At 39.7% G+C, this 13,402-nt stretch overlaps 1 protein-coding gene across 1 annotated transcript in view; it reads left to right on the forward strand.

Moving 5' to 3' along the window:
- Positions 1–13,402, forward strand: part of LOC124863202 (C-Jun-amino-terminal kinase-interacting protein 3-like) — a 42,246-nt gene that overhangs the window by 9,914 nt on the left and 18,930 nt on the right. Inside the window, 9 exon segments of the mRNA XM_047357493.1 lie at positions 1,477–1,597; positions 2,286–2,356; positions 3,378–3,469; positions 6,202–6,307; positions 8,375–8,606; positions 8,696–8,798; positions 10,209–10,327; positions 10,995–11,006; positions 13,286–13,303. Coding sequence (XP_047213449.1) covers positions 1,477–1,597; positions 2,286–2,356; positions 3,378–3,469; positions 6,202–6,307; positions 8,375–8,606; positions 8,696–8,798; positions 10,209–10,327; positions 10,995–11,006; positions 13,286–13,303 — 874 coding nt within the window.

A 13,402-nucleotide genomic window follows, 5' to 3' on the forward strand; every position in this document is an offset into this window, starting at 1 on the left:
GAATCATCCGAGTATTTCTGCAGATGATTGGAGTCTGTCTTATAGTGGAAGTCTGAGGTGTACAGAGTGAAAAGGAATGGTGAGAGTACAGTCCCTGTGGTGCTCCTGTGCTGCTGACTACCTGGTTAGACTCACAACCCTTCAGTCTCACAAACTGTGGTCTGTTTGTCAGGTAGTCTTTGATCCAGGAGATTGTTGAGGCCTCCACCTGAGTCTTCTGGAGTTTCTGACAAAGTAAATCAGGTTGGATTGTATTAAATGCACTGGAGAAATCAAAGAACATGATCCTCACAGTGCTGCTGGCTTTGTCCAGATGACAGTGGGTTTGTTGAAGCAGGTGTATGATAGTATCTTCAACTCCAACTCCACAGCGATAAATAGAAACTGATTCTTTTGGCCTATTTTTTTTTCATGAAATATAAGCTCTGTCAGGTTGATGTAAAGAAGAGGTTTCCAGATTCTTAATTGGATTTAGGTCTGGACTTGGACTGGGTCATTCTAACACAGAAATATGGTTTGATCTAAGCCATTGTAGTGTAACTCTGGCCGGTTGTTTATGGTTGTTGTCTTGCTAGAAGGTGACCCTCCTAGTCTTCTGCAGCCTCTAGCAGGTTTTCTTCCAGGAATACCCTGTATTTGGCCCCATTCATCTTCCCATCAGCTCTGAACAGCTTTCCTATCCTCACTGAAGGAAAGCATCCCTACAATATGATTCTACCACCACCTTGTTTCACCATGGGGATGATGGTTTTCAGGAAAAGTGCAGTGTTAGATCCGAGCCTTACAGTGTAGCTTACATGTAGCCCAAAACAGATCCGTGCGTGTGCTGGATGTTATTTAAGGGTATCAAAGTAAAGGGGGCAGAAAACCAATGCTTGGAATATTTTCCTGCTTTTTTTCATAAGAAATGTTGAAAAACAAATGTATAACTTTCCCTTTTGTTTTACAATCCGGTTTATGAATATTTTTGCTTTGAGAAGACTTTTCCTTTAAAATCGACAATTTATGTTGTAAATAGGTTTGTTTCCTAGCAGATATTAGGTGACTTTAAAGTGTTAGAATGAGTTTATTTGTAAGAGCTATTCCATGTACAGTTGTGTGTCTCTGCTGCAAAATAATTGTGGTTCTGCCCTGCAGTCAGAGGATTACAGTATTAAGCCTCTGTGTACTTACAGCACTGGAAAAAAAGGGCGACATTGTAAACAGCTTTATGAGAAACAAAAACAGAGACACAGGAGTGTGGAGGTCTGTGTGGCTCAGTCCCTACAGTTTACATGCTGAAAAACAAATGTAAAATGTGATAAAAACACACAGGAATAGCTGAAATCTGGTCTCAGTCATAATCAGGGTGCTCTACACAGCAGTCAACAATTTGCTGTGTTTTGGTAGCCAATCAGATCACTATAACACTATAAAACGTTTAACTTTTTCTTAAGTTGATTTTTTTTAAGTGTGATAGTTTCTCTCTCCTTTTAGAAATTTATTGAATTTGAGGACAGCCTGGAAGCGGATAAGAAGGAGCTGCAGATGCAAGTGGAGCTTCTGGAGCTGCAGGGGAAGCAGTTAGAGCTAAAGACAAAGAACTACTCCGACCAGAGTGAGTAGCTGTTCTGTATTATATGAAATAAACCTGACCGCTGAAAGCAGAAACTCAAGCTAAAGCCTGGAAATAGCCTGATTTATCCTAATTGAATCATGTTTGCAGCCCAAACTGCACAGTGGCACAGTTGGTAGCACTGTTGCCTTGCAGCAAGAAGGTCCTGGGTTTGATTCCCGGCCGGGGGTCTTTCTGCATGGAGTTTGCATGTTCTCCCGTGCATGCGTGGGTTCTCACTGGGTACTCCGGCTTCCTCCCACAGTCCAAAGACATGCCTGTTAGGTTAATTGGTAACTCTAAATTGCCCATAGGTGTATGAATGAGTGTGTGCTTGGTTGTTTGTGTTGCCCTGTGATGGACTGGCGACCTGTCCAGGGTGTACCCTGCCTCTCGCCCATAGACTGCTGGAGATAGGCACCAGCTCAACTGTGACCCACTATGGAATAAGCGGTAGAAAATGACTGACTGACTGACTGACTGACTGAATCATGTTTGGTCTTTGCTTTGTGCTGAGGACCATAATAATAAAGACCCAGTCTGCAAGGATATGTTGAATTTTAGAAAAGAAAATAACTTTAAGTTTTGTGGTTTTCAGAACATTATCATTTATTTTGTATTAAGTGTGCCCTGACTGTTATTTTTTGTTTCATTAGAATTAGAAAGACACATTTCTTTTATTTTCTCCCAGTCACTCGTCTTGAAGAGCGTGAAGCAGAGATGAAGAAGGAGTTCAACGCTCTTCACCAGCGCCACACTGAGGTAAGCAATATTATTTGTGTTTTGCTTATTTTACGAATGTTTAAAGGCCCATATATACTTTGCATAATTAAAATATATATGGGCCTTTTGCTCGAGATTTTAAGAACAAACTCAATTCTGGCCAGATACAACAGCATACAGATGTTGCAAATGCACCTTTTTTATTAGATATGTGTATATTGTAAATTGTAAATTTGTATATTATGTAACGCAAAAACAGAACAAAAGAGCAAAGTGTACCGGAGGCAAATTCCTTGTTTGTATTTATGAACTTGGCAATAAAGCTGATTCTGATTCTGATTCTGATATTTCATACTTCACAAGAACTCAAGTGCAAAACTCCTGAGAAGTCCTCATAGGACCTCCCACTACAACATTTGTCTGTGTATTAACCATGCCCATTTTATATTCCTGACCAATCACAATCGTTGTTTGACACACAAGAAAAAAGCTCTGCCCAGAATATGTGTCAAGAACAAACGGTAAGAGTTCCCAAAGCAGGCCTGTGTCATTCTGTTGCAGTGGGAGTCAGACCACGTTTATCTATGTAGGCTTGTAGTGCAACTTCTTTTCTTCTTTTTACTGTAGATTTTTGGTTGATCAGAGAATCTCTAAAGTTTTTAAATACCAATCTATAACTTAATGTTTCCCTGGTATTTAAACATGATATGACACTGAGGCCCATTTCCTCTAGCCACTGGTCGATAAGCAGGACAGGAACCCCTGTTTATCTTGCCACCAAAGCTAACTTAAAAATGTGGAGTTTGCTTAAACTCTATGGGATTTAAATTGGGCTTGTGCTTTGATCAGATGAGACAGGGACTGAGCCTTTCAGCAACAAAAATGGACAAAATAATGAAAATAATGAATATGGGTAAAAATAATTGAAAGTAATTTTTGACCTATAAACTGTAAATCCTAACCCTAATTGTCAATGTAGTGTCAAATAAAGCAGGCCAAATGTTCTCTGTTTTAGCTTCACTACTGTTTTAAAAGGAGTTTTCCATATGTTGGTCCCCAGATGATTCAGACGTACGTAGAGCACATAGAGCGGTCCAAACTGCAGCAGGCAGGGAGTAACGGCCAACCAGAAGGCCCTGGCTGTGGACGACTGTGAGTGGACGTTGTCTTGTGCATGGGCTTGTCTCTGTTATTCATGTGTGGATTTGTAGCTCTCACACATTGTGTTGTTGGAAGGTTTTTGTGTTGTGTTCTGAACATGTCAGGATTTTTATGTGTCATCATCATGCTGTGGAGAACAGCTTGTCTGTCCCACTCATACAGATCAGAGGCTGTGTGCCAAAACGTTTTGCAGCCTTTTGGGAAATCATTGGGAAAAAAGTAATTTTGGTGCTCATTTATCAGCTTGCAAGGCTGAGCAAGCCTTAGGGCATGAGGAAAACATCTGGTGCAGCTTTAGTTACTGTACTGCATGTAAGTCTTTTCCTGCATGATGATCTTTTTAAAGTAACTCCATACTGCATCCCAACACATTTTAACAGCACTATCTGATGCAATAAATCATGATGCTGCAAATCTTGAATGAGGCTTTGTGGACCCCTTTGAGGTTTACAGAATGCATTATTTTGGAAAACTAGGAGAGCAGCTCCTGCAATGAAACATCCACTACTACACTGTTTTGAAGCAGAGGAAAAACAGAGCTGTAAAAATTCATTAGAACTATAATCTAAAGGTGTACCTGTGTGTTTGTGTGGGTCATCATGGCATGCTGTGTCGTTCAATAATCTGTTTGTCTTGTCTGTCCTGCTGGCTTGGTCTCTGTGCTGCTGTTTGCACAGTGAACGCCCCTCATGGAGGAAAAGGTAAATGCAACATGGTACCACAGCTTCCCTCTCCCCACTTTCCTCAGCTGCATCCTATAAACAAAACCTGCTTGGAGTCCAAACGTTACTAAGAACCACAGATTCTACCTTCTTCCATTTTTGCTGAGATTAAACGGTGTCATGTGGAAGTTTGAGCACCCAAAGTCAAAATTTCTGTCTCTAAAAGCTGTAAATGATTCATAAAGTCAGATTACGTCATTTTTAAAGTTTTAAAACTTTGACATAACTTTAGAGGGGATTCTTTGGTACTTCATGATTGTTCCTCCTCTATGCTTAATAGAAAAATTTATGGTCTTTTCCATGAAATAACCTTTTAAAAAGTATACTCCTTTCATTATTATTTTTACAACCTGAGCATAATAACAGTAACTAGTTTTGTTAGGAACATTGATGCAATATTGACAAGGAGTGCTCAAACTGTTGTACGCAGCTATAAAAAATAAAATCCCTTATGCATTTGCTTGTAAAAACCGTTCACGAATGTGCCAATTTTCTATTATGAAATAAAATGTTAAAATAAGGAATGCATTAAACATCTTGTCCAGATTTCCTAATCCACCTTCTCCTTTTTCTCCTTCATGTTTTTCTCGTATTTTGGTCGTCTTGCCTGCCTTTTTGTCTGTTGTTCATGGTGTTTCCTTGATCACTGATGTTACCTGTAGAGTGGAGTTAATTGAGTACCCTTTATGGCTGTTTCAGATGCTCTTGTTTTATTAACTGGATTCAACTAGGAGAGATATCTGTATATATACACTAAATGCTAAGTAGAGACCAGTTCATTTAGTTTAGTTTTGATGTTTTCAAAGCTAAGCCCTGAAAATGTTGAATTATTCCTTTAAATGAGCAAGATTTGAACAGTAATGTCTGTGAGACACTGTGTATAGTTTGACATGTGATGTATTTCAGTTTTTTTCCATCTTAAAGCATGCCGGAATGCCCCCAGTCCTGCCGGGGAAGAAGTGATTGAATAAGATCAAACTCTAGTGCTTTGCAAGAGTAATAATAAACCTTACATTTTGCCTCATTACAACCACAAACCTGTAGTTTTTTTTTCCGGGATTTTATGTGATCTAAGCACAAAAGTAGTGAATAAGAGTGAGGTAAAAAAGAAACAGATACATGTTTATTAAATTTAGTTCAAACAAAGTCTGAAAGGTTTGACAACCATTTGCATTCATCTCAATTCACTCTAATACCCCTAAATGAAATCCAGTGCCCCAATTGCTTTCAGACATGGTCAATTTGTAAGACTAAGAAACAAAAACGTTCCTGGAAGGAGGGTAGTAATCAGAAAAGCAGCCAAGTGGCCATAAGTACCTCTGGAGGTGTGCAGAGATCTGCAGATCAGAAAAAAAACCACGAGAAGTCCTATTTTCAGTTTGTTCCAAGCCAGTTAGGGGAAACAGCAAACAATTACGAGGTCAGATGAGACCTAATTTAAACGTTTTGGCCTACAGGCAAATCATTACATGTTGCAAAAAACTAACACAGCACATTACCCTGAACATATCATCCCATGGTGAAACAAGGTGGTGGCAGCACCATGCACAGGGGATGCTGGTGTGAGTTAATTGGCAGATGGATAAGGCTAAATTCAGGGCAGTCCTAGAAGAAAACCGGTTAGAGGCTGCAAAGGACGGGAGACCGGGGCAGAGCTTCATCCTTCCGGCAGAAAAACAGCCCTAAACATTCAACCAGAGCTGCTATGGCTGAGATGGTTTAAGTCAAAATGTTTCCAGAAGTGAGAATCGGAATCAAGACTGGTGTCAATTCAGTGCAATTTGGTGCAAGTTCGGCTTTTCAGATTGGGCCACTATCCTGTACGCAGTACTATGTATTTTATCACATAAAACCTTAATAATACAGTTTAAAGTGTGTGGTTTTAACATGGCAATTTTTGAAATGGTTAAAGGGATGTAACTACTTTTGCAAGTTGCTGTATTAACCAGCAGCCAGTCTCACATTATTCTCCACTCTTCTCTGTGCCCCTTCCACCAGCAGCAAAGTGGAGCGCCCGCCGTCGTTGAGCCTGTACCCTGGTGGCAAGGGCATGGTACGTGGTGGTCTCGGGGGGGCTAGGATGATGCCCGGGAAAGACATCTGGCAGGTCAGCGAGCTCGGTCATTCCACCTTCAGCTCTGCCTATCAGGTGGGACAGGGGCCCTGTCCTCGTCCACAACTCCCTATGAACATCCGGGGAAGTGGAAGAAAGAGGGGCTAGCATCAATGCTGATGCCCACATTCATGTGGACCACCACTCCTCCCACGCCTGCTTGTGTCGCTTAAAGAGAAAAATTAAGTTTTTAACCATATCAGTCATAAATTCAACCATCTCCTTTTAAAATCTGACTTGTGTGTTTATGAACATTGACTCAAGCAAGCAGGGATCCCATTTATTTGGATCATTTTCATGCAGTTTTCTTTGTAACTGTGTGATTATTTTACTGTGGGGCTTCCACCATGTGTCGTGTGTTGTACTTTACGTACACCTATAGGTCATGGCTGTGCTTCAAACACCTTTTATTTAAAACATTTTGAATGTTATATCTGTTTAATTGGAAAATAAACTACGGTAAAAATCTAAAGTAAGACAGCCCTTAGTGTGGTAGATGGTGGTCTGTCAATGCTGTGTTTAGAAGCTTTACTCAGCAGATTTTATATGACACAACAAAAAACATTGCATTTATTCATAAGCAAAGATGCTGATTAAACCACTGGTAGTTGCAGCACTGTTATAGTGAAAGACCAATGAAAATACCACAACGCAAACTCAATAGAAGGTTATTGTTCCTGTTCATACTAATGTTATTTATGGCTTATTAGTTGATTTTTTGCTTGGGGGACATCCAGATGTAGCTATCAGTTGCTTCAATTTAAGACATGAAGTTTGTTTGCTAGCCAAAAGTTACGAAATAAATGCGCTCAATGCATTTACCTAAAATCTTGTTGATTTTAGCTAACCACTTGAGGTTTTATCTTCCTTAAACATAGCTTTTGAAATGACTGCTTAATTATTTGTGTGCTTTCATGAAGATTCATGAGGAGACTTGAATGAGCCTTTTTTTAAGATACTAGAATAATTCAAGAACATTAATCTTATTTAAAATGTAAATGAACATAAGAATCTGATTTGTATTTTTAGCCTGTAGGTGTCTACAAAAACTAACTTTTGTTCTTCAATATGCAGGGATACAGACCAGAATTGTGTAATCTGTAGCATTGCAATTGAGGAGATCAAATTAAAATAGTACAGTTCAAACAGGATTTCTATTTTGTTTTCCAAGTGCTAGCGCTGCAACACAGCTAACTGCTGCAGGAGGTTAGAAAAGAAGCTGTTTAAAATGGCCACAAGCCATCAGTGCAAAAGCCATAGTTTTATTGCATGTTTATTGATTTTTTTCATAGAAATAACATTGTTTTTGTTGATAGCGGGGATGAATGGAGGAAACCCAAATTAGGCAAATTTTATTTTAATTTAGGATTCTAAGTCAGCATACAGCCTAGCCACAAATTATTCATACCCTTGGTAAATTCAGGTTAAAGTAATCTTTAAATTTGACCAACATCTTTCTTCAAACTGAAAGTAAAATTTTCCATTTGCATTGGTCCAATCAGAGTCCTGATTTGAATCTGGCAGAGAATCTGTGGAATGGGCTAAAGATTAGGGTGATGGCATGGAGGCCTTCTAACCTCAAAGACTTGGAGCTCCTCACCAAGGATAAACTGTTGAAATACCAATGAACACATGCAAAAAAATTGGATTTTTTTAGAAGGATAAATATGAGAAAATTTTATTTTTCTCCTGTATTCTTGTTTTATATTAATCAATTTTCTTTGTTTTGAATTTTTTTACTTAATCGGCCAGGTGCACCGAGAATTTCGGCCTTAACTATACATTATTAAAACATTAATGTTACATTAAAACACAAAGGAATACTAGCAAATCTACTTTATATGACAGTTTTAGGCTATCAGTTGCTGTATAAAAATACTGCAAGTCATAGAACTATTTCTGGTCTAACTCAACTAGTTTTAAAAGCATTTAAACCAGAACGTCTGTTCAAAGAAGAGGCCTGATGTTATTTGTGAAAGCATTTATTTTTATCAATGATCCTCGCATAATATGTCTTTCTGTGCCCGTGTCACCACTTCATCTCTGCTGCCACTTCTTCAGGAGGACGGATCGGAGTCTGACTCGGTTGCAGCCACACCCAGCAGCACAGGAAGCAAGTCCAATACACCCACCTCCTCCGTCCCCTCCGCCACCATCACCCCCATCAACGAGGGCTTCCCCCGGCACTACGACTTCAACAGGATGGAGACTAGAAACCGCAGGAAAAGCCCCAAGCGTCTTAGTCGGAACATGGAGGTGCAGGTTTCCCAGGAAACCAGGAATGTTAGCATCGGTGAGAGGATTTCTGCTTCAATTTCATCTGCTCTCACACACAGGTCAGCTAAGACACCATAATGGCATGTGTATGTGTCTCTTTTCTAGGTATGGGAAGCAGTGATGAATGGTCTGAATTTCAGGAAATAATTGATTCTACACCAGAGCTGGAGATGGGTATGGATTCCAGGTTGTATGGAGGAGGAAACAGGTACGAAAATCCAGCATTTCCATGCAAGTATTAGGTGTCCATTTACTGTGCTAACAATCTGTCACAAACACGTCACTTTAAGGAACAATGCTGCTGTTCCTGCTGTTTTAGTAAATCACATGGAATGCCTTGCAGAACCATTCATACACCTTCATGCATCTTAAAATACTGTATTTGTACATTTGTGTCATATTACGACCACAACGTTCACTGCATTTTATCTGAACTTTGTGTGATAGATCAGCACGAGGTTGTGCAAAATTGACAAGGGGAAGGAAAATTGTGTATGGTTTTAAATTCTTTTACAAAATAAATTGGAATAGTCATCATCAACATCAGAGAACAAAATGATGAAGAGCTACGAACACACCAGACAAGTCAGAAATAACATTGTGGAGCAGGGTTAGGGTTATGAAACAATATTAATCCAGCATCCAGAAGTAAAAAGAGCATGGCAAAACTGCAAACCTGTCAATATAACCTTGCAGGCCAGGCAAGGAGAGCATTAATGAGAGAAGCAGCTAAGAGACCCATGGTATCTATGGAGGAGCTGCAACTCAGGTGGGATAATCTTTAAACAGGACATTTGCTCAATAGCAACAAGAAGAATGCCATTGTTAAATGTAAGCCATAAGAGGTCTCACTGGAAGTTTGCCACAAGCCATGTAAGGAACACAGCAAACATGTGGAGGAAGAGGCTCAAAGAGGCTCTGTCCAGATGTGACCAAAGCTGAACTTTCCAGCCTACATGCAGACTAGTATGTGTTGCAGAAAACTAACTTAGCATCATTCTGTACACGTCCATACCAAAGTGAACCATGGTGGTGGTGGCAGCAATATGCTGTGGGGATGCTTTTCCTCAGCAGGAACAGGGAAGAGTTGGTTAGAGCTGATGGGGAGGTGGGTGGAGGTAAATACAGGGCAATCCTGGAAGAAAACCAGGCCTTCACCAGGACAGCAATACAGCCAGAGCTACAGTGCAATGGGTTGGATCAAAGCATTATGCATGTGTTAGAATGGCTCGGTCAAAGTCCAGACCTAAATCTATTAGACAAACCATGAATGGATGAATTGAAAATGTATATTGAGAGACACACTCCAACTAATCTGACTGTGCTTGAGCTATTTGACAAAGCAAGATGGGCAAAAACCTTAGTCTGTATGTGCAAAAATGATACAGATACACCCCAGGATACCTGTAGCAGTAAGTGTATGTAACTGTGGATCTTGAGAGTATTACCCATGTATCATTTCCCTGCCCATTTATGCACTACTTTGTGATGATATATCACATAAAATCCCCCAAATACACTTGTGTTTAAAAGTGTTTTTATTGATTTTATTTATGGTTTAATTTGATTATAATGTGTTCAAATTGTGAATTAATTTTATAAAGTAGTTTTGTTTCAGTCCTTCTCAGGGGATTGTTAACGAGGCCTTTGGCATCAACACTGACTCACTGTACCACGAGATCAAAGACGCCAAGTCGGACATTATTGGGGACGTGGACGCAGGTGCCGAGCTGCTAGGTATGGTCATTTTCTGATTTGATGTCTCTGTTGCATTATCAGCAGTTTTACTGTACGTTTCTGCAAAGCAGCTGTTGTTAATCTCGAATTATAATGTATCATAACAGGCTAAAATGAGATGTTCCTCAGAAGCATGACCGTGTTGCACAGACGCACTAGTTGTCTTGTATTGAGAAGAGCTGCAGAGAAATATTGCTCTGGTGAGGCTGGGGATGTGCCTTTCTCTGCATGGCAAGCTGCAGCAGTGCATCACTGCCATGCCATCCACAAAATACTGGATCATAGGCACAATTAACCCCAGAAGTCCACTCATGCAGTGCTATTTTCATTTTTTCTTTATTATTCCAACTTGCTTGTTTTTTCACTCTTTTTTTGTTTAAACTGAGGCAGGGTTATTCAGTGTAACGGATATTTAGTGAACTTTCTTATTCATAAAAGTCATGATTTATCCTAAAAGCCCATTGTTAATCACAGTTTTGAATTTGTTCAGTTTAAGTTTTATTTTTAATATTTCAGTTTTTGTTCCAGGGGATTTTGTGGTAGTGCTTTGGGAATTATTTAAGCTATGTTTGAATTTTCCGCTGCAGGAATACAGGAGAAATTTGACCTTCCACCCATTTCTTTTTTGTTTCTTCCTTTTATGTGCATCTGCTGGTGACACCCATAGGCGAGTTTTCAGGTGTGTATCCCTTCATGTGTGACAGCTGCTCCTTTTTTCTCTTCGCTTACAAAAGTAAACATTTAAAATGGAGATATTAGTCAGTGTATACAAATTAATATCGTAGTTTTAAAGAGCAAATGGATTTTAACTGCCTGATCAGGCTGCTGGAAAAATTCAATTCTAACATATACAGGGGTTGGACAATGAAACTGAAACACCTGTCATTTTAGTGTGGGAGGTTTCATGGCTAAATTGGACCAGCCTGGTAGCCAGTCTTCATTGATTACACATTGCACCAGTAAGAGCAGAGTGTGAAGGTTCAATTAGCAGGGTAAGAGCACAGTTTTGCTCAAAATATTGAAATGCACACAACATTATGGGTGACATACCAGAGTTCAAAAGAGGACAAATTGTTGGTGCACGTCTTGCTGGCGCATCTTTGACCAAGACAGCAAGTCTTTGTGATGTATCAAGAGCCACGGTATCCAGGGTAATGTCAGCATACCACCAAGAAGGACGAACCACATCCAACAGGATTAACTGTGGACGCAAGAGGAAGCTGTCTGAAAGGGATGTTCGGGTGCTAACCTGGATTGTATCCAAAAAACATAAAACCACGGCTGCCCAAATCACGGCAGAATTAAATGTGCACCTCAACTCTCCTGTTTCCACCAGAACTGTCTGTCGGAGCTCCACAGGGTCAATATACACGGCCGGGCTGCTATAGCCAAACCTTTGGTCACTCATGTCAATGCCAAACGTCGGTTTCAATGATGCAAGGAGCGCAAATCTTGGGCTGTGGACAATGTGAAACATGTATTGTTCTCTGATGAGTCCACCTTTACTGTTTTCTCCACATCTGGGAGAGTTACGGTGTGGAGAAGCCCCAAAGAAGCGTACCACCCAGACTGTTGCAGGCCCAGAGTGAAGCATGGGGGTGGATCAGTGATGGTTTGGGCTGCCATATCATGGCATTCCCTTGGCCCAATACTTGTGCTAGATGGGCGCGTCACTGCCAAGGACTACCTAACCATTCTTGAGGACCATGTGCATCTAATGGTTCAAACATTGTATCCTGAAGGTGGTGCCGTGTATCAGGATGACAATGCACCAATACACACAGCAAGACTGGTGAAAGATTGGTTTGATGAACATGAAAGTGAAGTTGAACATCTCCCATGGCCCGCACAGTCACCAGATCTAAATATTATTGAGCCACTTCGGGGTGTTTCATTGTCCAACCCCTGTATATCAAACGTTTTCATTCCTCTATGTTTTTTTAATAATTTCTTTAAATTAGTGGATGTAAATGATTTCCTTATCCAAGTCCTTTTAGGTCCCACTGAATGTAAGCATAAATTTGCATGTGCTGGTTTTCTGTATCCAGGTAAAGCAAGGTTTGAAAACAAAAGAGTGGTTTTAAAACAGCAAAACGTTTCCTTCATAATGTTGATGACTTTTTGACAAGATGTCAGAGAAATGGCCGGACATTGGTGCCAAGAACCTTTCCTCATACTTTTTATTGATGACCTTCATTTCCGGATGAAAACTAAATCAAAACTTATATGGAATGACTAAAATTATGATAGAAAATATTGACATTTTTTGATCACAAAAGAGAAAAAATATATAAGGCTGATGAAATCCAGTCAGATCAAATTTAAGTCCTTTGGGAGGACAAGTTGGAAAACTAGCCAGTGGGTTGTAATCTTTGCACCTGAGGCACATCCTATTTATCATTGTTTGGTTAATAAAAAAAATGTATTCAGCTCCATCCTGGGATGTCGGTATGTTCTTATATTTTAGTAGCAGTAATTGTTCCTACTGCTGTCAAATTTTGTTTAGCGGTATCAGAATAAAAGGGGTTAAATACGAATTCATGTATACGTATTTAGGAAAATAAATATTTGAAAACAACGAACCTATTTCCTTTCTTTACCTAATTGTGTTCTACGTTGTGGAGGTCTATCACATAAGGTCCTAGTAAATCACGTGTGGAAATGTAAAAAAAGATGCTCAGTTAAGTTTATGGTCTAAAGTTAATCCTACAAACTTCATTCAGGCTTCCGCCTCCATGAGAAGGATGAACTTGGTGTCCCACTGACTTTAAATTACCAGTTCTTTTTACTGATGTGGGAGTCGAAATATTCCATTGCAACATTTTTTATGAAGTCTTTTGGCTTCTCCGTAACGAAATAAATGCATCTCTTCAAATTCTCTCCTTTTCAATCTTGTTCTTAATCTTTTCTTCTTCTCATCGCCTTTCCTCCTGTCTTTTTTTCTTCTTTTGCCTCCAGTCCGTGATGATTTCTTCGGTAAGGCCTCAGCACTCATGATCCGATGTTGCTAGTTATTTCCTCCCTGGTTTATTTACATATCCTGTTTTGTTTAATTTTTTATATCTGCTTTTTCTG

Source organism: Girardinichthys multiradiatus, chromosome X (genome assembly GCF_021462225.1).
Source record: "Girardinichthys multiradiatus isolate DD_20200921_A chromosome X, DD_fGirMul_XY1, whole genome shotgun sequence".
In the NCBI taxonomy this organism is placed as follows: Eukaryota; Metazoa; Chordata; class Actinopteri; order Cyprinodontiformes; family Goodeidae; genus Girardinichthys; species Girardinichthys multiradiatus.